General features: G+C 40.4%; 1 protein-coding gene across 2 annotated transcripts in view; it reads right to left on the bottom strand.

Moving 5' to 3' along the window:
* Positions 1 to 1935: 1935 nt before the first annotated feature.
* Positions 1936 to 26061, bottom strand: part of LOC126175697 (phospholipid phosphatase 1-like) — an 820416-nt gene continuing 796290 nt past the window's right edge. For both annotated transcript variants that reach the window (XM_049922633.1, XM_049922634.1), the window contains 4 exons: positions 13213 to 13445; positions 10982 to 11102; positions 8010 to 8186; positions 1936 to 4703 (listed from right to left, as the gene is read on the bottom strand). In XM_049922633.1, coding sequence (XP_049778590.1) covers positions 4497 to 4703; positions 8010 to 8186; positions 10982 to 11102; positions 13213 to 13445 — 738 coding nt within the window. In that variant the 3' untranslated portion in view covers positions 1936 to 4496. The remainder of the gene's footprint in view (positions 4704 to 8009; positions 8187 to 10981; positions 11103 to 13212; positions 13446 to 26061) is intronic.

Raw genomic sequence — 26061 nt, 5'->3', positions numbered from 1 at the left:
TTGTTTTATACTGTCCTATATTACAAGTACACACACTGTACACATGTTCAATTGCCATTTACCTATTCACTCACCAAATTTTACAAGCATTAAATAAAAAAAAACAGTACCAGCTGGTATTTTCTCTGACCTATATGAGGCATTTGACTGTGTAAATCACAATACCTTTTTAGATAAACTGAGATTTTGTGCAGTTAAACAATGGAAAGTCCAGGGTGGAATGTCAACAATATTAAGAAAAGGAAAGACGAAAGGATGTGGGTTTTAAGGGAGAGGGTAAGGAGTCATTCCAATCCCGGGAGCGGAAAGACTTACCTTAGGGGGAAAAAAGGACAGGTATACACTCGCGCACACACAGCCATATCCAACCGCACATACACAGACACAAGCAGACATTTGTAAAGGCAAAGATGGCCGAAACTCTTTGCCATTACAAATGTCTACTTGTGTCTGTGTATGTGCGGTTGGATATGGCTGTGTGTGCGCGAGTGTATACCTGTCCTTTTTTCCCCCTAAGGTAAGTCTTTCCGCTCCCGGGATTGGAATGACTCCTTACCCTCTCCCTTAAAACCCACATCCTTTTGTCTTTCCCTCTCCTTCTCTCTTTCCTGATGAAGCAACTGTTGGTTGCGAAAGCTTGCATTTTGTGTGCATGTTTGTGTTTGTTTGTGTGTCTATCGACCTGCCAGTGCTTTCATTTGGTAAGTCACATCATCTTTGTTTATAGATATATTTTTGCCACGTGGAATGTTTCCCTCTATTATATCCATATTAAGAGAAGGATAGACTGCTACACACCATAGAGATGATACACTTTCTGCAGTCATGTATACATGAAGTGTGCTTGCGAGTGTGAATGTGCATGTGTGTTTTCTTTTCTTTTATGAAGAAGTCTTTGGCCAAAAGATAAATGTGAGTTGTAGTTGTGCCTGTCTGCAACTCAATATGTCATCTTTAAGGTCAGTTGCAATTTATCCTTTTCTCAATATTGTTTTATGGAATTGCTGATATAGCCAATCAATGGATAAAGTCATATCTAACCAAAAGAATGCAGAAAGTTGTATTTAGTAATTAAACCAATGTAATCAGGAGAGATTCTTAGAATAAACAAAGAAAATTTAACATAAAAATCTGGACCTTCAAATCTACCGAGTTTTATTACATCTTCATCAGTTAATGTCTTTGACAAAGTTAATATCTTTGCTTCAAATGTTACCTTCTTCCTTGGGAACACTGGGCAGGAAGTTGTTTGGAGACAAGTCATGTATGTGATGTGGTAAAAAGTAGACAATGAAGCTGGAACTAATAGCTTACGGAAAGTGAATGAATGTTAGATTTTGTTATTCTGATGTTTGAAGAGTTAAAAGAAAACACTGAAAGTGCAGATATTTTTCTGATTTGATAGTGTTACATCAGATTTTCATCAACCTAGCATCAGTGTGTGTTCTTTGTACAAAGCAGACCAGCAGCATTATCATACCCTTATAATAAGACAATGAAGCCAACTTCACGACAATCTGCTAAATATTTAGTAAAATGAATATACCCTTCAATGCAAATGCATCCAGGATAATGACAAATGTTCATTCCATGGACAAGTCATTGTGTAACCAGTACTAAATCAGTAACTGCTTCCACAAAGCTCAACTTTATGTCCACTATTGTTCCTCAGATATGTAACAGGCATTCTGTCTAATATACAAGAAATAGAATTAGTTCTTTTTCCAGATGACATTAGTATTGTAATCAATCCACACATACATACAGCAACAGAAAAATAGTAAATAATGTTCTTGAATTATTAACCAATGGTTTTCAGTGAATGGTCTCACTCTCAAATTCAAAATGACAACATATTGATTTCTGCACATCTAGAGATATTGCACCAATAATAAGTGCAGCAAATGGTAAGGAAATAATAAATAGGTGTCCATATTCATGAGAATTTGAACCAGAAAAAGCACATTTTAGAAGTTCTAAAATAACTTGGTTCGGTCACATCTGCACTTAGAACCATTGTAAATCTATGGAAGATACAAATTGTGAAGTTGACATATTTTCATTCAGCAATGTCACAAAGAATAATGCTCTTGCGTAACTCATCAGAAAGTCTTCATTGCTCAAAATTGTACTGTAAGAATAATGTGCAGCTGTCACCAACAACCTTATTGTAGACATTTGTTTAAAGATTTAGGCATATTGACTACTGCTTCACAGTATATTTATACCCTCATTAAGTTTGTCCCTTTGGAACTGCAGTTGATCATTTACAACCATGATGTACACAAAAATAATACCAGAAGAGAGAAGCACATTCATTACTTCATATTATGATTGTTTTTAGCACTAAACGATTGCACAATGCAGCAACCAAAATTTTTGATCAGTTACCCAGTGATACAAAATGTCTGACAGACAAAGTAAAATTTCAAAAAAAACTGAAGAAGTGTCTCCTTGACAACTTCCATTATTCCATAGGAAAATTTGTATTTTTTTTTAATGTGTAAAAGGTAATAAAATAATTTGTTCTGCATCATTGTAATTTATCATACGAATGACCCATTGAACATGAAACTAACAAATATACTGAATTACCCACTCAATACCCTCATACATTTCCTTTCTCTCTTCATTTTCTGTTTGTGAAATCGGCATGTATAATTGAACTACTGTTGTTAGCTTTTGCTTGCTGTCAGTGTTCACAGTAGCTCACTTTTTGCTCTACCTTCCTACCCACAACGAATTCTACACCCATTGTACCATTTTAGTTACTGTTGCTGTTGCTAGTACCCTACATTCATCTGATCAGAAATCCCTGTCTTTCTATTTGACTTCACTGATCCCAACTATAGCTAGACTGAGCCTTTCCATTTCCTTTTTCAGATGTTCTTTTTCCCTATGACATTCAAACTTCTGATGTTCCACACTTGGTTATTCAATCTGTGTCTCATAGTTTCTCCCCCTTACTAGTCCCCTCTCAAAGACCTGAATGGAGGACCAATCCAGAATCTTTTGCCACTGGAGAAATCACTGTGGTACTTTCAATTACTGGCCACATATTGTGTGGTTATACACTATGTGGCTTTAATGAAGCCATTTCCATTGGTTTCTGTATCTGCATGCCATTAATCTGAGTCAATTCATCCACCTGTTACTGGCAGTTTCCCACTCCAAGGACACGAGGTTGACTTGAAATTCTGTCTATTCTTCCACTCTCTTTGACAGGCCGTTGACTTTTTTTTCAAGATTTAAGCAATGGACAGGTTTAAACCCAGGCCCCGGTAAGTTTTGATTACTAGTCAAAGATGCAGTTCCTGCACTATATTATCCAATTAGCATCACCAAATCATGTATTAGAGAGATCAGAGTGCCTTTAAAAGACAATGGATTTCTGTAGGAACTGAGAAAAAAGTCGCTTCATCTTGATAAGTCAGGTGCCTAAGTCAACCATGCCTAGGTGTAGTAAGTAAAATTAATTTTCCATGTACCTACAATTTCATTATAAAATGCACATGTATGCGACACTTACAATAAAATAAGCAGAAACTGAGCGGAAGACGTTAACTGACCTAAATTCTTAAGAGGATAAATGAAATATGTCTGCAGTAAATAAATTCTATAGAATTTAAGTTACTTATATAATAATCACTATTTACTGTATTCTTTATTATTATTATTACTTGTAAATATAACACTTCATCTTGTCAAATGAAGAAGTACTCAGGTGACAGTATTTTGTATTTTATTGTAGCAAGAAATGGTCTGTGGTAAATTCTTCACAGGCTTATTATTCAGAAAGATTTACATTATTCACAATAAAGAACATATGTCAGTCTCAAAATATATTAGTGTTATGGAATGTACTATAAATCACATTCTTGATGCTTGAAGAGTTACAGCTTTTTTTAGCACTGTTCCACCAGAAGAATTTACAAAAAAATATTTACAAAGCTCTTTAGTTAACAGTAACTTTCAAGTTTTTCTGTAAAACTAGCCATTAATATTTTTTGCAGTATCCCATATGCGGTATTTTGCATGTATTAGCTGATACAAAATCACAAGAACAAGGCACAGTATCTACATAGTATACGTGACAGTACACTTTATCTTGTAGATATTAATACCTTAATCTGAGGCACTTTTTAGATTCCACTTAAGCTTCTTCATATGCACAACTGTCAAATAGGAATCCTGTCATACTTATACTGAAACACTATCATTCTCTCACATTTCCTTAGAAATTGTGCTGCTGGTAGTTAGAGTTATGGATTCACTGAAAGTAAAATAAAATACAGTTCATCAAGAAATGGTATCCACTATCACTCAACACTATCACACCAATCTTTTCAGAAACTTCAACTCTTACAATATCAATGTTTAAACTTACACTCGTCATTCAAAAAATAATTCCCACTGTATTGCGACATTTGGCCTTCTTTGTACATTTCAAGAAAATACCTAAAGAACACTGTTAGCAAAGATGTCCACAATTATCTTCAGCTAAGAGCTGCTTCTCTTAATTCCCTCTCTTCAGGTGTCAGAGCAGCAGAGTAACTTGATGTGGATGACAGAAGTCTTCGCACTGACTGGTGCCTATTGTTTGAAATATGTCCATTTTCTCGTACTACATTGTCCAGTTTGCTTGCTTTTGTGTAGGTTGTGGTAATCTTCTTGGATGATGAAAACTGGTCTGATGTTTTTACCTGTGAAGTTAATGTACTACTTTAATATAATGTAAAATTTCATAGTGATAAATTAGACAAGGAAAAGATTAAAATTTATATTTTGAGGAAGTAGTCACTGAAATTCTGTGTCTACACTGGCACATCAAGACGAGAACTCTCAAATATTTGAAACAACTCAAAATATTTGTTACTACATACATCTAACTGTAAATAACTATCTAAAAACAAAGATGATGAGACTTATCAAACAAAAGTGCTGGCGGGTCGATACACACACAAACAAACACAAACATACACACGAAATTCAAGCTTTCGCAACAAACCGTTGCTTCATCAGGAAAGAGGGAAGGAGAGGGAAAGACGAAAGGATGTGGGTTTTAAGGGAGAGGGTAAGGAGTCATTCCAATCCCGGGAGCGGAAAGACTTACCTTAGGGGGGAAAAATGACAGGTATACACTCGCGCACACACACCCATATCCAACCGCACATACACAGACACAAGTAGACATTTGTAATGGCAAAGAGTTTTGGCCATCTTTGCCTTTTGTCTTTCCCTCTCCTTCCCTGTTTCCTGATGAAGCAACGGTTTGTTGCGAAAGCTTGAATTTTGTGTGTATGTTTGTGTTTGTTTGTGTGTCTATCGACCTGCCAGTGCTTTTGTTTGGTAAGTCTCATCATCTTTGTTTTTAGATATGTAAATAACTATCTGTAGACTATCATTAATGGTAGTAAGTTACTTATGAAGATCCCTCCTTGCCTATTACACTTACAAAGACATCAGATTAGGCTTTCACATAATTAACAGGAAAACCTCTACTTTGTATAACTTTGCATGTAAATACTCATATAATTCGTAATAGCTGCCAGTATCATAGAACTCTTACTAAGCTGTTAATATCTGTGGATGGTTTTTTACATCTTTTGATTTGGAAAATTTAAATGAAACATGTTATAATATAAATGTGAAGAAGTTGATGACTCTTGGACTTTTGGTGTAGGAATACAATAAGTGAGTACAACAGCTGACCTCTCAACTTCTGATAATGATGCTGTAAAGACAAACATTTCTTTAATCAAGAGACAGATATTACACAACACAGAATTAAGGACATGGTCATTCACAAGCATGTCACTTTGTAAAATATTTAGGGGTTATACTACAGTGTGATAACTGGGACAAACCTGTCAAATCACTATTAGGGGAATCAAATAGAAAAATCAGATTACTGCAGCTGGAAGGCACTGTTCTCATAAAACCTCGCTATACATTCACCATCCACCCAAGTAGTTCCCAGAAATGTTTTATTCTTGGCATATAAGCAATGTCAGTGCAGAAACTATGGTGGCAGCTTGAACTAAAACTGTAAGCATGAGATGTGCACTGGACCAGCCAGTTATGAAAAGGCAGTGTTGTGTGTTGGACTTGTGGCCACATTGTGTCAATGGCGTAGTGTAATGGAGTAACATCTGTATATCAAGTGTTGAAAATGTTTTCCAGACTCTTTTGAGGAAGAGAAAAGTGTGTGTGGAGTTCGTCCCATACAATGTGACTGCCAAACAAAAATGATGTGTGCACCTGCTGCAACTTGATTGTAATGCAAAACAGAAAACATCATCATGTCTGTTGATACCTTGTGTTATCAACTACCACAAAACAAAAAGGTGCAGAAATTCACGTGAGGCGTCACGACTTTGATGACATAACCAACATTCATGCCAATGTGATGCACAAGATGAACAAAATTCCAAAGAATGATTTTTCTGATGGCAGCTTCACACGGTTTTATGAATGTTCTGTACATTGTACTCAAAGAGGGGGGCAGGTGGGGAGAGAGAGAGTGGGAGGGGTGGGGCGATGTGTGAGTACCTCAGTCACCTGAAGCATTAAAGCCATCATCTAAACTTTTTTCATTAATCCTGTCTCAAAGCATTTTGTACTGATGGGGTTACATACTTCACTAGCCATGGTACAGTGCACTGTGGGGGGAGGGGGGGGGCATTGTACCAGTATTATCTGTTTTCATTCCTATTCCATTCATATTGTTGCAGAAGAAGCTGAGTAGTGCAGTCACTGTGCTGTAGTGGTTTGATACTAGACTGTTGCATGGAGGGTCATGAGTTCAAAACTCACCTGAACTGTAAAATTTTAATTTCTATATTCGGTATGAGTACATTCTAGAAGTATCCACAAATGTCAAGAATCATTGTACTGGAATGTTCTGTAACTGTATATATACCATATGTGTTCTGGCCCAAGGCAGTTCACTCTGCACTCTTGTATGTGCAAATGCTGAATAAACCTTCGTTAAGTGACTTTAGTGTTCGTCATTCATCTAATTACACCTTCTTCTATGTGACAATATATTGGGGGAGGAAAAATAATTGTCTTTATGCCTCTTTTCATGCTCTGTTTTTTCTTACGTTATTCTCATCATACCTACACAAGATATACAATAGTGGCAGCATACTGTTCATTGTCTTCTTCAGATACAGATTCTGTAAATTTTCCTAACAGGGGTTCACATCAACTACATTATTATCAACTACATCATCAAATATTTCTGTTACACTTTTTTGTGTCAAACCAGTGTGTAATGATCCTAGCAACCCATTCCTGGATTTGTTTGATATCTTGTCGTGCCCCCTTGATAAGGGCTCCAAACAATGGAACGAACTCTGTAACTGGTTGCACTGACATATTTGGGTAAATATAGAAAACCAGTATTCGAGGAAGACTGTGCAAATATTCAGCTATCTCCATCATTGCATAGGGTTGCTGAGAAGAAGATAAGAGATATAAAGGCTTTGACTGAGAAATAGTCAGTCAGTTTTCCCTATTCTCAATACACGACTAGCATAGGACAGAAAATCACATATATTGGTACAAATTTCCCTGTCATACTCTGTACTGTGGCCTACAGAGTATAATTTTAGCTTTAGATGTAGATGTAGGCTTTCATAATTCAGTGTTTGAAGTGAAAGGAAGGAAGGAAAAGTAACAACTAACAACCTAACATTCACTTGATGATCTTGAGACAAATCTAGATTTCTTGTTCATCAGCTGTGCTTCAAGCAATTGTTTTCATACTTATATAGTTTTTATAAAAATCTAACTATATTTTACATGTCACATTAAACATACAAAATTTTTGTGGTGAAAAACTTGGAGCACACTTCAATGCTGATCAGCTCTCTTTTGCAACTGAGTGTCTATGAAGCACTGCACTGTTTTAAATAGATTTTAACAGTTCATTACATTAGATGCTACTTTACTGCAAATTACGTAAAACTTTCAGTGACAAATGATGCATAATAAGTACTTACAGTAAATACTGCTAGGCCAAAACCCAACACAAAGCCACCCAGCACGTCCCACCAGTGGTGCCTGTGGTCTGTTATGCGGGTGAGGGAGCACAGGAGAGCCCATGTGAGACACAGACACTGCAGCCAGGGCACCAGCAGGTATGTGATATCTCCTGGCACACGGCACTGCACGAACCACTGTTGGCAAACATGAAGAATGTCCATACGTATTACGTAGCATTCTGATCAGTTTTACACATAACTAATAGTGATGTAGTGTACCATCTATAACTTCATCTACATGTATCAAACAATGAAAAATCCAGGATGGAATGTAACAATATTAGAGAAGGAAAGTTACTACTCACCATATAGCAGAGACGCTGAGTCATGATAGGCACAACAAAAACGATTCACATAATTATAGCTTTTGGCCATTAAGGCCTTTGTCAGCACAGGAGATTTGTTTCTGTGCCTTATCTTTCCAGTCTCCCACCCCGTCCAAAAGTCCCACAGTCCGGCCACTGAAGAGCATTCCCCTCATAACTCAGAACCATCCGGGAATGGAGCAACTGAATTACATTCTCTGCTATAGTTCCAATTACCTCTCGTTGTGCCCTGAAATGAGAAATGTCCTACCCACTCTCCTTCCCACCCCTCCTACAGTGGTATTCTGCCGTCGGCCGAACCTACACAATATACTCGTCCATCCTTATACAACCACTGCTCCCAATCTCTTACCTCATGACTCATACCCTTGTAATAGATCTAGATCCTAGACCTGTCCCACACATCCTCCCACCACCACCACCTACTCTAGTCCAGTCACTAACATCACCTATCCCATCAAAGGCAGGGCTACCTGTGAAACAAGTCATGTGGTCTATAAGCTCATCTGCAACCACTGTGCTGCGTTCCATGTAGGCATGACAACCAACAAGCTTTCTTTTTACTTCTCTCCTTTCCGCTACTTACCCCTCCCCCCTTTCTCTCCTGCCCTCCATCTAAACTGCAGCACTTTGCTGTCCACCACCCCCTCCATACTCTGCTGCTCGCAGTGTGGTTTCTGTTGTCTGAGACTGCAGACATGTGTGGAAGTTGCATTTTGGTGTGTGTATGTGTGTGTGTGTGTGTGTGTGTGTGTGTGTGTGTGTGTGTGTGTGTGTGTGTGTCTACTGGTGACAAAGGCCTTAATTCCTTCTCTAATATTGTTTCATCTACATGTGCATGCATACTCTGCAAATCACCATGAAGCATGGATCCATTATTAAGTTTTCTTCCTGCTACAATTGCATTTGGAGAACAGGAATAATAGCTGCTTAAATAACTCTATGCATGCCATAACTAGTCTAATCTTGTCTCCATAGGCAATAAAGGAGTCACGAATAGGAGCATGAAGAATATATCTGGGTTCTTCACTTAATACTGGTGCTTGCAGGTTTGTAAGTAGGCTTTTGTTGGGTAACTAATTCAGGCTTCCAACTTTTCTATGATGCTTGAATCAAACAAACCTGTGACCATTAGTGCCACCATTCTTTGCTTTAGTTCATTTTAGTATGCATCTCACAGATTTTAGTAATATCCTGGGCTGGGGTCCAAGGTTGTTTCTTAAGAAATCACCTTTGTAGACCAACTACATTTTCCCAGTATCTGCCACTTGTCTTACCTAAACTGAGCCTATCTTACATTCCATTTAATATTCCTAGAAACTGTTAGACTAAGGTATTTATACGAGTTGGCTGATTCCAGTTGTGAATCACTGACATTTTAGTTATAGGATACTGTTATTCTCTGTCTTGTGACATACTTGTGAATCAAGTGACTGGTCTTTGCAATATTTTAATACTTTCAAAGATCTGACTGAATATGTATGCAACTTTTTTCCAACAGTCCTTGATTATAGATAAATGAATAATCTGCGAAATATCTGAGGTTACCGTTAATATCAGCTACAAGCTCATTAATATACAAGACCAACAGCAAGTCTCCCAACATACTTCCCTGGAAGACAGCTGAAATTACTTCTACTTCTGCCAATGACTATTCATGCAAGATAACTTTCCTCATCCAATATACCAAGAAATATTTGGAAGTCAAAAATACTGCATCCATCCAATTGCATTGATCCACAGCTTTCAAGATTTCATGTTAGAAATAAGAACACGTGTTTTGAATAATCAGTATCTACATAGCTATACTCCTTAACTAGACATTTTACACTCAATCTGGGCAGAAGTGTCAATGGAAGACCCGTCAGTCTGTCAACGTATTTAAGTGAATGTGACAATGTTCTGATGAACACCTAAATATCAATAGCACATGAAATGTTATTCCAGATGCATTATTATAATAATATGAGAAGATGTAGATGAAAAACTGATTTTGGAAGTTTTAGTAATTGATCCCTCATTGATCCTTCTGCTAAAAGTTAGTGGCTAGCTGAAAGGGGGTGGGGGGCATGGAGTGTCTGTCTTACTGATCCAACTACAGTAGCATCACGTAAATTATATGTATGAAAATTTACAACAAGAGAGGAGATTATGCTGCTAGATAAGGAAAGTGTAGAATGACAGATACCAAAGTTCTTCACCTTCACCACCACCACCACCACCACCACCACCACCACCACCACATTGCATCTATACTCTTAGTTCTTTCCACCTTTTTGCCACATTAGTTAGGCAGTATAGTTAAAACTACACGAAAATACTACCACACCAGAATAGTGAAGACTGCCCCTTTAGCGTTAGAGTGAGCAGACAGATTTCCTACAATCCACCTGAAAGATGTGCTTAACATAAACTAGGAACAATGTCATATTTTACTCCAGTACGACAGATTTCTAAAGTAGCTATCAAGAAAAAGAAATTCAATATTGATTCATTGTTTCTAGTTCACAGAATATGTTTTGTCTTGTACAGCCATCTGAATGTCCCAAGTGCAATTATTAATTTCAGCAAAGTATTTTAATGACATTTATTGTAACAACTTACCATTGTAAAAACTGATGCAAACACTGATAATGAAGCATGACCTGAGGGGAAGGATTTTGTTGAGTCTCGTACATACCAGTTCCCAACATCCTTATTGGTACATGTGAAATTATTCACATATCTGAAATGAAAAGACAAGTGTTGCACACATTTAAGAGCTCTCACTCATTTTAAGAATGATGCAGCAACTAACTGCAACAATAAATGACTCAGTTACAGATTTACTTAGGCATGCAAAAATACAATAAAACTAGTAAAGAATAGTAAAACAAGGAAAAACTGAACTGGGGATGAATAATACTGTTGTGTTTTAATAGGAATCTACTCTTCATTTCTCAGGTTTTTTCAGCTATGATAAATGTTTACATCAGTGTATGAAGGTGCACTGAAAAGTAATACCTCCAAATTTTTTATGTGAAAAACCATAAACCTTTTTAAACAAAACAAACTTTATTAACATTCAACATCTTTATTCTCCATGTCTACATATTTATTTCTCAACATAGTCACCAAGGTGACAAACATTTCTCCCAACAAGAGACAAGTTTGTAGAATGTTTAATTTTGTAAGGGTTTTCTTTAACTTTTGGAAACAGACGAAAATTGAATGGGGCCAAGTTGGAACTGTATGGAGGATGATCAATGTCAGTGAATCCGACATATCTAATTGCTGCAAATATCGCAGTGCTCATGTGTGGTCTGGAATTGTTATACAATAAATATTCTTTTTTAATAATGTTTTTAAGAGATTATGTAACATTACACCGTATTCTGATCTTTTATCATTCTTTATACCTACTTACAGTATTTTAAAATTGCAACTGAAACAATAATATGCCGGCAGGGGTAGGATTAACATTAATGATTTCAAAATATTCCCCTTTAATTTTGAAAAATGCACTAGCATCCTGCCAACAGTGAAAGTAAAGCTGCCTCCAATATTTGCTGTCTGAAATTATCTTCCCAAGAATCCTTCATTTCAAAACGCTTGAAACTCTTGTTTCAAATGAGAGAAACTGTCATATCCTTGAGTTTCAAGCAGATGGATACCAGATAAAGGTGTGCCTTCAGCCAAAATCTCCAAAAGAAACATGGTCAACAACACCACATTGTCCTTCAAAGAAAGATGTCATTGCTTATTTCATTGCTTACAATGAATACATGATGACATTGGTTTAGAGGATCAAAGATTAGTTAATGATGAATGTCACACCAGTAATTTGTATACCCTCAAGTTATGCATGACATCAGGAAAAACAACCAAAAGTTTCACATGATTTTCCCACCATACCAATGGCATCTGTCACACTGCATGTGAAACAACTAATCGCTGGATAGAAACATCAAATTAATGTCTCATTTACCACATTCATCTGAATCATCATCTACAGACTTCTTTTTGTTCCCTTACATCAAACAAAATGCATGGACTGTGCTTCTGATCATTCCAAGTAGCAGCTGAATCTCTTTAAAACAGTGTTTTTAAGATGTCAACATCAGAGTGGAAAAATTTTTCCAGAATTTATTCAAATGCATGCAAAAGTATATAAAAGATATGTTGGATATGTTGATGTCCATTGTCAACATCAGCATGACGTCTTTCTTCTCTGGCAGGAATAGACTTTAGTGCTCATTGTGACACAGAAGCTAACAGCTTCCAAATGCCATCTTAAGGAATTTCTTGCCATGGCTAAAACACATGATGTGTCAGTTCATGAAGACTGATGGCTGGAGGTGGGTTTTAAAGTATACATCCTCCTATTGCATCCCACATGGGTTTCATGGGTGATGCAGATGACCAGGTACGACACTTCAGGATCCATGTATGCGTTGTGGCATTTGTAGTGTGAAATGAATTGCAAAGTCTTGTGTTATCCTGTTGGAATGTGTCACTGGTACCCCGGAAAAAAAAGTTGAGTCCATATTGTCACTACTCCTCCTACAGTCACAGTACAACAGCTAACTGTTGGTGCAATCTGTCAAAAAGATGGTGATAAGCTCCACTTGCACTTGCTTTGGTTAGTTACCGTATACTTGTCATTATTCATATGTAGGAATGACTTTTTCCTGGACTGAAATGAGGCTTGCATAAGAATGAAATTTTAAACAACATATCCCACAGGAATAGCAATCCTGGAGTTTGGAAATGTTTGATCAAGGTGTCTGTGGTGTAAAATTTTCCATTTACATTTCTGTGGTTGTAATTTTAAAATAATTAGTGTTGTGACTCACCCGTCACAGTTTGGCGGCTGCGTGGGCCGGCAGGTGTCTAGGAAGTGCGGCCTGGGTTCCCCCACGAGCACCTTGCCCACCTCGGTAGTGAGGAAGACGATGCCGAGCCCCAGCAGGAAGTCACGGTACCAGCGCGACGCCTCCCACAGGCCCTGCATGCAGCACTGCTTCTTCGTCTTGGGCACGTCATACTCGTTTAGGAATGCCACGCACAGTGTCTCCACCACCCAGATCTAGTCCAAAACAAACCAACAAGATGAAAGTTCTGTTAGACAGGCCACTATCTGCTACCTGGCATTTGGTGTCTATATAGCAAGGTATGCATCAATGCGGTGTCTAGTAAATAAGCAAATATACTGTCACTGCAACTCTGAGACGAATGTGTCTCAGTTAATTTTATAAAATAAGGCAACACCATATTTGAGTGATTAAGGGACCTGCTTCTATTATAGGAAATGTAAAGTCATTATATTAAGTACATTTGAGATAAGGTGTCTTTGTCCTTATGTTACCCAATAGAAAGGAAAAGGTATGTTTATTTAGATGGATGGATGCAAGAAACCTTACACTTTCTGTGGATGTTCGAACATAGTTTGCTTAGTTATCTTCCAGGGAGTTACTGCAATAAGTTACAGTTTTTTAAACATAATATTCATGTTGTTCTATCAGGTAGCTGTTGTGTTGCGTACAAATGAATTTAAAACAAATTTATACAAATTTAATTTTGAGCTCTAGAAACGTTCGGAGTTTTTGGGATGGGTGCTACATGCTGTACATATTTGGCTGTGTTCGGATGGTGCTCTTGTGTCGGAATGTTCATTTTAAGGAAGATGTCCAAAGAAGTGTCCATTTTCCTGAATGCGCAGCTTGATGTGCCATCTTAATGACCTGCTGGCGAGATGTAAATTTAGTGACATCATGGAGCGACAAGCTTCCTCTACACGCTGTTTGAAGTAACGTTCAGTTATGTTAGACTGTGCAACGTATCCTTACAGTTCGTATACAAGGCAGTTCGGAATACAGGAACAGACGATGTTCGGTCAGCCATGGGCACTGACGGGAATAAGCAAGACAAACACATCCGCCGAGTACTATGACATGTTGCTGATGCTCAGCGAATGCCTACATGACAATATAGCAGCCAAGGCTTATACCGTGAGCAGGCGCGGCTTGTGATTAGAGACTCTGAGGCGGAGCCGCCGAAAATATATAATACAATAAATTTCTCTGTAACGTAAGGATTTTAAATAATCAGAACGCATTTCGCATATTCCCATACGGATGTAAATAACATCGGTTAACGTTTTTGGAACTGCTGGTATGTGATGTTTTTCGAACAGGTAGTAGATAATCATAATGTCACAGCGCGCTGCGCCTTGAAATGCCGCTTAGGTCTATGTAGCATAGGTATGGGGGCGTGGCTTACGGGCGTTGTTGGAGGCTATGGTGTTTCGGCGTAAGGGTATCCTACCAACCTGCGGACAATTTTCGCGTTCCACTGCTTACATCAAAAGATAATGAACAGAGTCGCTGAAACTTTGCTAACGTACCTTTGTCTCTGCGTTATGCTTTCATGCGTCATTAATCGACATTTAGTATTATTATTTTGATAGTGTTTTAGACAGCTTTTTTGGCTATTCTAACCACCGTTGGAATATGTTTGCAAATGTCTGGGCAGAGTGCAGTACCGTATCACCAACTCTCTCTCTCTCTCTCTCTCTCTCTCTCTCTCTCTCTCTCTCGAGGGTAATCCCAAAAGTAAGGTCTCCTATTTTCTTATAAGTACATAGACCTGTTTATTTCTACAATGGTTTACAGCCTGAACATTTAGCTATTTTTCGACATAGTCACAATTTCAGTCGATGCATTTTTGTAGACGCTGTGGCAGTTTTTGTATGCCCATGTCATACCAGCTCGCCGCCATGCTGTTCAGAAAGTTATGAACCTCTTCTTTCACCTGGTCGTCGGAGCTGAAACACTTTCCGGCCAAATGTTCTTTTAACCTAGGGAACAGGTGATAGTCACTGGGCGCCAAGTCAGGACTATAGGGTGGGTGGGTGATTATGTTCCACTGAAACTGTTGCAGGAGAGCAACGGTTTGCCGAGCCATGTGTGGGCGAGCGTTGTCATGGACAATGTGTACGCCCTTACTCAACATTCCTCTTCTCTGGTTCTGAATTGCCCGTTTGAGTTTTTTCAGAGTCTCACATTACCTGTCAGTGTTAATTGTGGTCCCAGTGGGCGGAAAGTCGACCAACTATAACCTTTTCCGATCTCAAACAACGGTTGTCATGACTTTACCGGCAGACTGTGTTTGTTTGAATTTCCGCAGCTTTGGCGAAGAACGATGCCGCCACTGGCGTGATTGTTGCTTGGTCTCAAGTGTAAAGTGGTATGCCCAGTTTCGTCACCTGCGACAATTGAGTCCAGAAAGTTGTCCTGTTCGGCTGCAAGAAGGTGAAGAAATGCGCGGGAAGCATCAACTCCTTGCCGCATGTGGTCCTCAGTCAGCATGCGTGGCACCCATCTTGCGCACACCTTCCGGTAGTTCTGTGTTTCCGTTAAAATTCTGTGAGCGGTGCTTCGGGAAACTTCAGGAACCAACATGCAGCGATCATCCAGGTGATCCGTTGATCTTCACGCATGCTTTGCTCAACCTTCAACACTGTCTCCTCAGAAATTGACGGTCTCCCGCTCCTTTGTTCGTCGTGAATTCGGTCCGACCAGCTGCAAACACTCTACACCACTTACGAACATTTTTGACATCCATGCACGACTCACCATACAATTTCGTCAAGTGGCGATGGAGTTCAATCGGTGCAGTACACTTTGCGTTCAAAAACCGAATAACTGCGCGCAATTCGCACTTGGCGGAAACATCCAACGGAGGCTTCTTTCTCAAGCCAAACCAAGACTGAGCGCCTCAGCGCGGCGTGCGCATGTTTACACACAGCGCGTGAAGCACTTCATAACAGTGTGACCAACTGCCACACAAACAGAATTCTATACTTATTAAAAAAAAAAAAATAGGAGACCTTACTTTTAGGATTATCCTCGCGTATATAGCGAGAGTTTCACGAATGATTAGAGGAAAAAGTGCGCGAATATATACCTCATGTGCAAAATATGTCCCGTTACTGTAGTTTCCTTGCTTGCTGACTGCGGCTATAGTGCGTTATTAGTAAGTTTCTTTTTTTGAGTGTATTATACATGAGTTTTGGGAGTTTTACTTTCTTGTGAGTAACAGCAGCATACGACGAGTTCGAAAGTAGTACAATATAAATTCAGTGTGGAGTATATCAGTTAAAATTTTGGAACATGCCGTTAGGATGAATGTGAAGGAACTTGATGCGCCCAGACCCATCAGTGTAAACCCAAGCAACAGTTATACACGCAATTTTAACAGAGCAATGTACAATCCAGCTAAATAGTTACGCGCGCTTCATCACTTGTATTTTTGTAATACACAAATAGACGAATACGATGTGAAAATTACCACGACGGTCAGTCAATCATAGGACAACATCCGTTACGTCAAGAAAACATCATTGCCTCGTCACGTGAACTCAAACGTTAAACGAAAATTGTCGGCCTTTCATTTATCCGTCGTGAGAGGTAATGCCTGAAAATTGGAATTCTAGGCACTCTTAACACTATGGATCGCAGAATGTTGGATTCCCTAACGATTTCCGAAATGTAATATCCCATGCCTCTGTTAATTCTCATCGTGCAATCACTTAGGGAACCTTTTCACGTGAATCAGCTGAGTACACACTTCCCTTTTATATCTCGTGCACGCGATAATGCCAACTGCATATGCGGATATCGCTATCGCATGTGTAACTGATCTAAAAGTCTTTAAAGACGATATACTCACCGGTTACCGTACGCCTTCCCCATGTGCATCGTTTCCGGAAAGAATTCGACCAAGACTTCATTTTTGTGGATGAAAATGCGCGATCGCGTCGAACAGCGCAGGTTGGGGGCTCTTGGAATGACACGACATTCGGCTACAGTACCATCGAGCCCTGGGGAGACGTATAGCAGCTCGTCCACATGCACCAATGACCATTCAGCAATTGTCAACCGTGTTGCTAGAGGAATGGAACGCCCTACCCAAAGAACCTTGCGGCCAGCACGGAAGCACGTTGCACAGCATGCATTGCCATCAGCGGTTATTACACAAAGTATTAAGAGTCTACATCTATATCGATATTCTGCAAATCACATTTAAGTGCCTGGCAGAGGGTTCATCGAACCACCTTCACAATTCTCTGTTATTCCAATCTCGTACAGCGCGCGGAAAGAACGAACACCCCTCTCTTTTCGTATTAGCTCTGATTACCCTTATTTTATCGTGCTGATTGTTTCTCCCTATGTAGGTCGGTATCAACCAAATATTTTCGTGTTCGGAGGAGAAAGTTGGTAATTGGAATTTCGTGAGAAGATTCCGTCGCAACGAAAAACGCCTTTCTTTTAATAATGTTCAGCCCAAATCCTGCACATTTCTGTGACACTCTCTCCCATATTTCGCGATAATAGAAAACGTGCTGCCCTTCTTTGAACTTTTTCGATGTACTCCGTCAGTTCTATCTGGTAAGAATCCCTTACCGCGCAGCAGTACTCTAAAAGAGGACGGACAAGCGTTGTGTAGGCAGGCAGTCTCCTTAGTAGATCTGTTACATTTTCCAAGTGTCCTGCCAACAAAGCGCAGTCTTTGGTTAGCCTTCCCCACAACATTTTCTGTGTGTTCCTTCCAATGTAAGTTGTTCTTTATTGTAATACCTAGGTGTGGTGTCACCGCCAGACACCACACTTGCTAGGTGGTAGCTTTAAATCGGCCGCGGTCCATTAGTACATGTCGGACCCGCGTGTCGCCACTGTCAGTAATTGCAGACCGAGCGCCACCACACGGCAGGTCTAGAGAGAAGTACTAGCACTCGCCCCAGTCGTACGACGACTTTGCTAGCAACTACACTGACGAAGCCTTTCTCTCATTTGCCGAGAGATAGTTAGAATAGCCTTCAGCTAAGTCCATGGCTACGACCTAGCAAGGCGCCATTAACCATTTCTATAGAGAGTCTCACTTGTATCATCAAGAATGCTGTATACAAATGATGGAGTAAAGTTAAGTATTCTAGCAGCTACGTATTTTTCTTTATAGCATTCATAACGTATCCTGTTCCAGACCTCACGCCCGTCTGCGTTAGATTATAGCGTGCATTTCGGCCTCCTCTATCTACAAGGTGTTGGCACATTTGCCAACACATCACTAGGTATTAATTTACGGCTTTTAGATTATATTGATTTATCGTGTAACCGAATTTTAACGAATTCCTTTTAGCACTCATTTTTTATGACCTCACACTTTTCGTTATTTAGGGTCAACTGCCAATTTTCGCACCATTCAGATATCTTTTCTAAATCGTTTTGCAATTTGTTTTGATCTTCTGATGACTTTATTAGTCGATAAACGACACAGTCATCTGCAAACAACCTAAGACGGCTGCTCAGATTGTCTCCCAAATCGTTTACGTAGGTAAGGAACAGCAAAGGTCCTATAACACTACCTTGGGGAACGCCAGAAATCACTTCTGTTTTACTCGATGAATCATATCCCATTATTAATTATGTGCACGGGACCGCCATCAATCGCCGTGATTTCCGTGTAATTTATTGCCTTCGAATAAAAGTGTCATTTCCGTTCGTCTCACTGCCTACTTCTTTCACTTGCCTTCTGCACTATACCGTAGCCGTCCTTTCTATGTGTAGCCCAAGTTTCATCGAGCTGTGTTACTTTGCAGCGACATATCATGCGAAAGTTACTTTCGTTCATAAGTTCTTCATACCAGTGTATTGTACACCCCGTATACGAATTCTGCATTTGCATACTTGGACACCTCTCAGCTTGGCGCCACAAGCGGCCACTTGTCTTGATTGAGCTTTAAACCCATCCTGCCTATATGACAGATGCTGTAGACGACAACCTCAAGCCCACTATCGCACTACATTACTTTGTCCCCCTGTACCTAACAGGCACACAAAATTCCTTTCTCAAAAGCAATGCTGGCAACGACAAACAAATCGAAAGTTTTCGTTTCCGTAGGGCGTAGTATGCAGCACATAGTGAGGACGATTTGTTCGGCTGACTCAGTTTACGTATCTTCAAAAACGGAATTGCAAATATCTACGAAGCAGCAGAGGAAATTCGCCTTATGGCTTAGCAGTACACACCAGGTTTGTAATAAAAGTTCTGTACAAGTCCTTACTGATATTACTGTATGTTGCAAGTGTAATGTGTTGAAAAACAATAATACAAGCATGGAGTTTGTTTAAAGGGGAAGATTCTTACGATTTAGATTGCTAACATGCATTGAAGGAAGAATACTCCTCTCATAAGCGCGACGGGCATATAATAGGAATTTCTATGTAGTGAGCATTCAGAGGAGCAAAACGGAATTTTATGTTGCTAGCATACAATTCCTCCAAAGTCACGGTATAAAATTTGGCCGCATACGCTAGCAGATATTGAATTCGTTACATCGCTAGTAAAGACATATTCCGTTCAGAAGTATCATGTAATTTGTACGCGCAGCTAATACGCATCGTAACAGTCTGCATTCAGTATCTGGAATCGACTGCTTTTCAAGCTTTGAAGAAAAAAGGCAAGGATATTTCGAGAGTTTGCACTAAATGTCATAGCTTACATTATACGTTTTTTGTTACACAAAAGAAGGGATAGGCTCTGTTATTTTTTATAATCTGTGCTGCACTTCATCGTACTACCGAGTCTTCGCTTTAATAAATTAATGCTGCAGAGGAGTTGGGAGTTCTCTTCCTGTGACGCCAAAGTGAAACTGACTCGGAAGTCTTCGAATTTGGACGAAAAACAATATCTTTACGTTTAGTTTAACCTTAACAAAACCAAAATATTAATCACACAATCATTTCTTCACGCCATATGTATTAATAACACAGTTTACTATTGTAAACTTTTTTAAAGCAAAGATAGTGGTGGTTGTTCTGAAGCAATGTCAAGCTGTCGTACATAAACCGTATCAGCAGGAGACGATTGCTCGAAATGTTTGTACTATGAACGGATTGACTGACAGCAAACTACTGAATTAATCAAATACTTGTGTCATAAATATGTACATGACCACGTAGTCGCATAAATAAGCCCTACGGTATTAACTCTTTATTACATCGTATCGCGATGTCTTTCAACACGCAAAGTGCTTCTTACTGCTACGATAACCATAACTGGATATTTTTAGTACTCATCTTTGTAAAGTAACTTTTCCTCCTCTTACCTCTTTCGATTTACATCCGTAGCAGCAACAATTACCATTGCTGAAATGAAATGAAATGTCGTACGGCTAGGACCTCCCGTCGGGAAGACCGGTTGTCTTTTCAGTTGACGCCACTTCGGCGGTTTGAACATCGATGGGGATGAGATGATGATGGGGAACAACACAACACCCAGTCCATGAGCGGAGAAACTCTCCAACACAGCCGGGAATCGAGCCCGGACCCCTTGGCATGACAGTCCGTCACACTGACCACTTAGCTATCGGGGCGGACACCATTGCTGTTACACAATAAACATGTTATATTGAACAATGTTATAAGAAAATCACGCATTAATTCCAGGTTGACGTTTGCGAAACGCACACAACGCTGTGCTCACTCCGTAGACGTAAGCTTATTATATATTAAGTATTATATATTACTTATATATTAAGTATTATACTCGCTACGGTACATTACACTGTTCCACAGAAAATATGGGTACAATGTAATCAAGTGATAGTTCGCAATTCCAGTCCGCACCGAGTCGTCACAAACTAGAACATACGTAACAATCATCCATGTAGCCTGGGTCAAGTTAATCCGTAGAACAGCAACCCATAACGAAGCCCAGTAAACAGTCGTGACTCGAAAGTGCTGTGTAAGCAAGGTAAATAACGGGCGGTTATAACTAAAGTGCAGAAAATCACAGAGGTCCAATGTGGGTTGTAATTATCGTAAGGCAGCAAAGCTTGGTAGTTACTGTAATGCGTCAATGAGGATCCGATTTATGTTGAAAAAAAATTAGCTCCAATTTTGGCCACCAGGAGCAAAACTGGCGCTGTGAATGCTAGAAAGGCGAACAGAAATGTTTCCATGTGTAACGGATTAGTAACGGGACTTGAGAATAAAAGGTTAAAAGTGAGAAAGGCATAATAACGATTTTTTTTTTTTGTTAACCGCCGTTCATTGTGAGCACCAGAGACATCTACGAGATGCCGCATGCGTAAATCGACGTTACTGACGGTTGCTCGCAGCATTCCGGTGGAATCTGGTCCCTGTATACTATCTTTCAGATCAGGTAGAGACCGAACGTGTAACTGGTTCTGATAGATGTCCCCGAGGGTCCAAAGTCACATGGATTCCAATCAGATGATCCTGCATGCCATGCATCTAGAAGACGTCGGCAGATATGACAATCGTGGAAGGTTGCATTAAGCAGATCTTTCACTGGGCGAGCGACATCAGGTTTTGCCCCATCTTGCATGAAAAACAGTGGTTTCCTCACAGCTGCGCTCTTCCAAAGCAGGAATCACGTGCTGTACAAGATGGTGTCGATAACGTGCAGATGTCATCATACACTTGGCAGACCCTCTGGGTGTATTCTCTTCAAAGAACAACTGACTAAGATTAAAGATGCTTCTGAATCCACACGGCACATTCACATACGGCCAGTGCATTGGCACTTCGTGCACAACACGCGGTTTGACAGTGCCACAAATTCGGCAGTTCTGTAAATTCACTGCACCCTGTAGTATAAAATGTGCCTCGTCACTCCACAAAATATTATTTGGCGGCCACATGTAATCTAACTTCGATCCGTGCCAGAAACCAAAGCGGAAATTCAGAACTTGGCTACGGATCATAAGGTCTCAGTTGCTGCACCGTCTGGATCTTGTAATATAGACCGAAAAACTTTGTGCTGTTGACGATGGGATGGACAATTCTCAAGACATAAAAGCATTAGCTGGGGCGCATGCTGAATGGTCAGTTACAGCAACGGCAACCTCGTCAGTAACTTCAACTGGGATAGGACACCTTCCTCTTCCAGGTGCCACACCGAGCTCCCATGATATCGAATTTCATCATCACCATCTTCAAACCATTTAACGATCGTCCCTCTCTTCAGACCTCTCAGTCGGCGATACTCAAACAATGCTGCACTTTAATTGTTCCTGTTCATATAAAACAGTTTCACCAATAGCGCACCGTCTTTCTTCTTGATAACCATACTGCTCATTCACGTTTTTGCTTGTCAAATGACAGCGTGGATGTCATACGAACAGTGTATAGCGCCATATTTGCACCGCGTGTGTGTGTGTGTGTGTGTGTGTGTGTGTGTGTGTGTGTGTGTGTGAATTCCTAAGGGACGAAATTGCTGATGTCATCGGTCCCTAGACTTGCACACTACTTAAACTAACTGAGGCTAAGAACGACACACACACACACACACACACATGCCCGAGGGAGGACTCTAACCTCAGGCGGGAGGGGCCACGCAATCCGTGACATAGCGCCTCAAACCGCGCGGCGAACTAATGTTTTCCAGCGTAAATCGATTCCGCTTTGACGCATCTGCAGATTTACCAAGTTTGGCTGCATCTTATAATTACAGTCTACACTGCACCTCTGTGAGTAGCCGCACATTAATGATAACCACGCGGTAGTTAAGCACAGCATGATGCGATGTGTCTTGCACCGGCCCGGTGTCGGTGTTTTATCTCCAGCTCGACGTCAGCGGCGAGCCACTGTAGACGTGCTGAAAGTGCGGTGTCGTGGCTGGTGGGTGGTAGCGAGACCATGCAGTTTGCTTACGAAAGTGTACTGATTTTGACTGTAAAGCTAAATGACATGGACTACCGAATAGTAGCTGCATGTTTCAAAACCCTCAAGTTTCACTAATTGTGGACTAGCACCATTAATACTCTGTCGTTGACTGTGTGTAAAGCAGCCAACAGCACACATAAGTGATAGGAAGCTTCTACAACGTCGAGATTTTTTTTTACTTGATTTATTCTATGGTCGTTTATTAAAAAGAGCCAGTGCAAAACAATGTTTGTGTTTTCGTTGACTACATAAAACGAATTTCGAGTTGTAATCCCTATTGCTAATTATTAATCAAAATCCCACATAATTTGAAATTCTCGGTATTTCGTGTACGATTTAATAATGGCTATTGCTCTGAGGTGATTATTAGGATGCGTCAGCTCTGAGTAATCAGGTGAAATCGTTTCTTCAAGCTACGTGCTGAAGTTAATAATGAATGTTCCTTCATATAACAAAAATTTTCCTACAGAGTACGAACACATTGATTCTATCCTCTGCCCATACATGTTGACAGGCAACTAGACTACATACCTCAATTTCAATACATGCACTCAACATGTGGGTTATACAAGTAATTAAACTTTCGCTATGAACCTTCCTGGCAGATTAAAACTCTGTGCCGGACAGAGACTAACTCGGGACCTTTGCCTATCGAGGGCAAGTGCTCTACCATCTGAGCTACCCAAGCACGACTCACGCTCCGTCCTCACAGCTTTACTTCTGCCAGTACCTCGTCTCCTACCTTCCAAACTTTACAGAAGCTCTCCTGCGAACCTTGCAGAACTAGCAGCCCTGAAAGAACTAGCACATCCCCCAGGCTGTAGCTAAGCCATGTCTCCGCGATATCCTTTCTTTCAGGAGAGCTAGTTCAGCAAGGTCCGCAGGAGAGCTTCTGTAAAGTTTGGAAGATAGGAGACGAGATACTGGCAGAAGTAAAGCTGTGAGGACGGGGCGTGAGTCGTGCTTGGGTAGCTCAGATGGTAGAGCAGTTGCCCGCGGAAGGCAAAGGTCCCGAATTCGAGTCTCGGTCCGACACACAGTTTTAATCTGCCAGGAAGTTTCATATCAGCGCACACTCCGCTGCAGAATGAAAATCTCATTCTGGGAACTTTCGCTACTTCAGAGGCGTCCCATGACAACGAGTGATCGTAGGACACAAACTTTGCGAAAACATGTGTAAGGACATACGGAGGAGAGAGAACGAATAGCCCACTGGAAGAACCACATTTATTTCCGCATGAGAGTAACATTTGTTAATTGTGTACCATGCTTACGTTCCAGGCTCAAACGTTGCTCAGTGTACTCACGACATCCTGGAACTGCATTTCACAACTGTTCGCAGCACTTTTCCGACGGTGGACTACGGAATGTTTAGCTATCGTGGCACGACTCGTACCCTGCTCCAAGATCGCAGATTGCGTCCAGCATTCTCAGCCATGTGAAAGGGGGCTGTCCTATTTACCACGACGATTTTCAGGATGTTTTGGGCATAAATGTGAATGAAGTTGTGAATTTGATAAATGTACTCAATCTCTCTAATATCGATATAATCAAATTGTAAGTAGACTGTATAGGTTTTCTTATTGGTAACGCCACGTAGCGCTCTGTATGAAAAATCACTGGCTGTGCTGTGTGCAGTCAGTGGCTAGTTTGCATTGTTGTCTGCCATTGTAGTGTTGGGCAGATGGATGTGAACAGCGCATAGCGTTGCGCAGTTGGAGTAGAGGTGGGTCGAACTCGTTCATTCCCGTGAACTACTTCATTCATTTCACTCTTTGCCGTGAAGCGTTCAAATGAAGTAGTTCATTCGTGAAGTACGGAAGCCTAGCGAAGTTGCCCAGTTCGCCGCTCAGCCGCTGCTACGCTCGCTTCGTCTCGCTCGTATAATAAAGCTTCGTAATACTTCACAATTTTACCAACAGATGGCGGAACTATGGAGTAACGTGCACGCAACGTTTTACGCTCTTACAGCGTCTGAGTTATCTTAAATAGAGCATGGTCGAAGGGCACAAAGGAAAGATAAACAGAGAAGGCTGTCACGTATAAAGAAGGTACTACATTTAATCTTGCTCGACATTTTCTCGTGAAGCGCCCAAAAAAGTCTTTATCTGCCAAATGAAACATTATTTGTTGTATTCATGGACTGAAAAATAGGGCTACCAACGAAATGCAGTCCAGTTTTATGTTCCTTTTAAAATTTAATCCAAAATAGAATGAGTATGTTTAACACAGTCACAAAGTCTATATACCTACGTTAAGTAATTATTCAGAAGTTTTCCTGTAGATTTTATTTTTGTTGACAATAATAACCCACTAGATTCAAAACGTAAACTGTCACCTGTAGTCATTGGTACGATTTCAGGTAAAATCCCTCTTTCAGTGTTATTAACAAACCTTTTATTTTCATGTTGGCTGTGCGTGCTCACACAGATAGCCTCTTCGTTTCCATCTTTAATATTCATTTGTCTTCAAGCGCTGCCAACGGTTAGGCTACCCGTACACGCGAAGTTTAACTGCACAAATAGTCACGGGTAATGATGTCAGCACTGCAGGTAGCAGCTGACGCTGTCTTCTCTCGCCCCTCACATCCCCCGCCCCTCCTAAACCTATCGTTCCCCACAAACACCGCGCGATTCGTCGACAGGCAGCACAGGGAGGACTGAAGTGAAGGGAGGATGAGTGACGTGGGAGAGGGAGAGGGGAAGAGAGTGAGTGAACTAGAAAAAAGTGTGGGGTGTGCCATCTGTGAAGAGTTTGAAGTACCAGTTCATTGAAATTGAGTGGTTAGTTCACACTTCACAGGAGTGAAGCGTTCATTTGAACGACTCATTCACGAGCTCCCCATCACTAAGTTGGAGGTGAGCCGCCAGCAGTGGTGGATGTGGGGAGAGAGACGGCGGAGTTTTTATATTTGTAAGACTGGATGTCATGAACTGCTATATACATTATGAC

This window comes from Schistocerca cancellata, chromosome 3 (assembly GCF_023864275.1).
Source record: "Schistocerca cancellata isolate TAMUIC-IGC-003103 chromosome 3, iqSchCanc2.1, whole genome shotgun sequence".
Lineage (NCBI taxonomy): Eukaryota > Metazoa > Arthropoda > Insecta > Orthoptera > Acrididae > Schistocerca > Schistocerca cancellata.
This window is presented reverse-complemented; position numbering and strand designations above follow the sequence as displayed.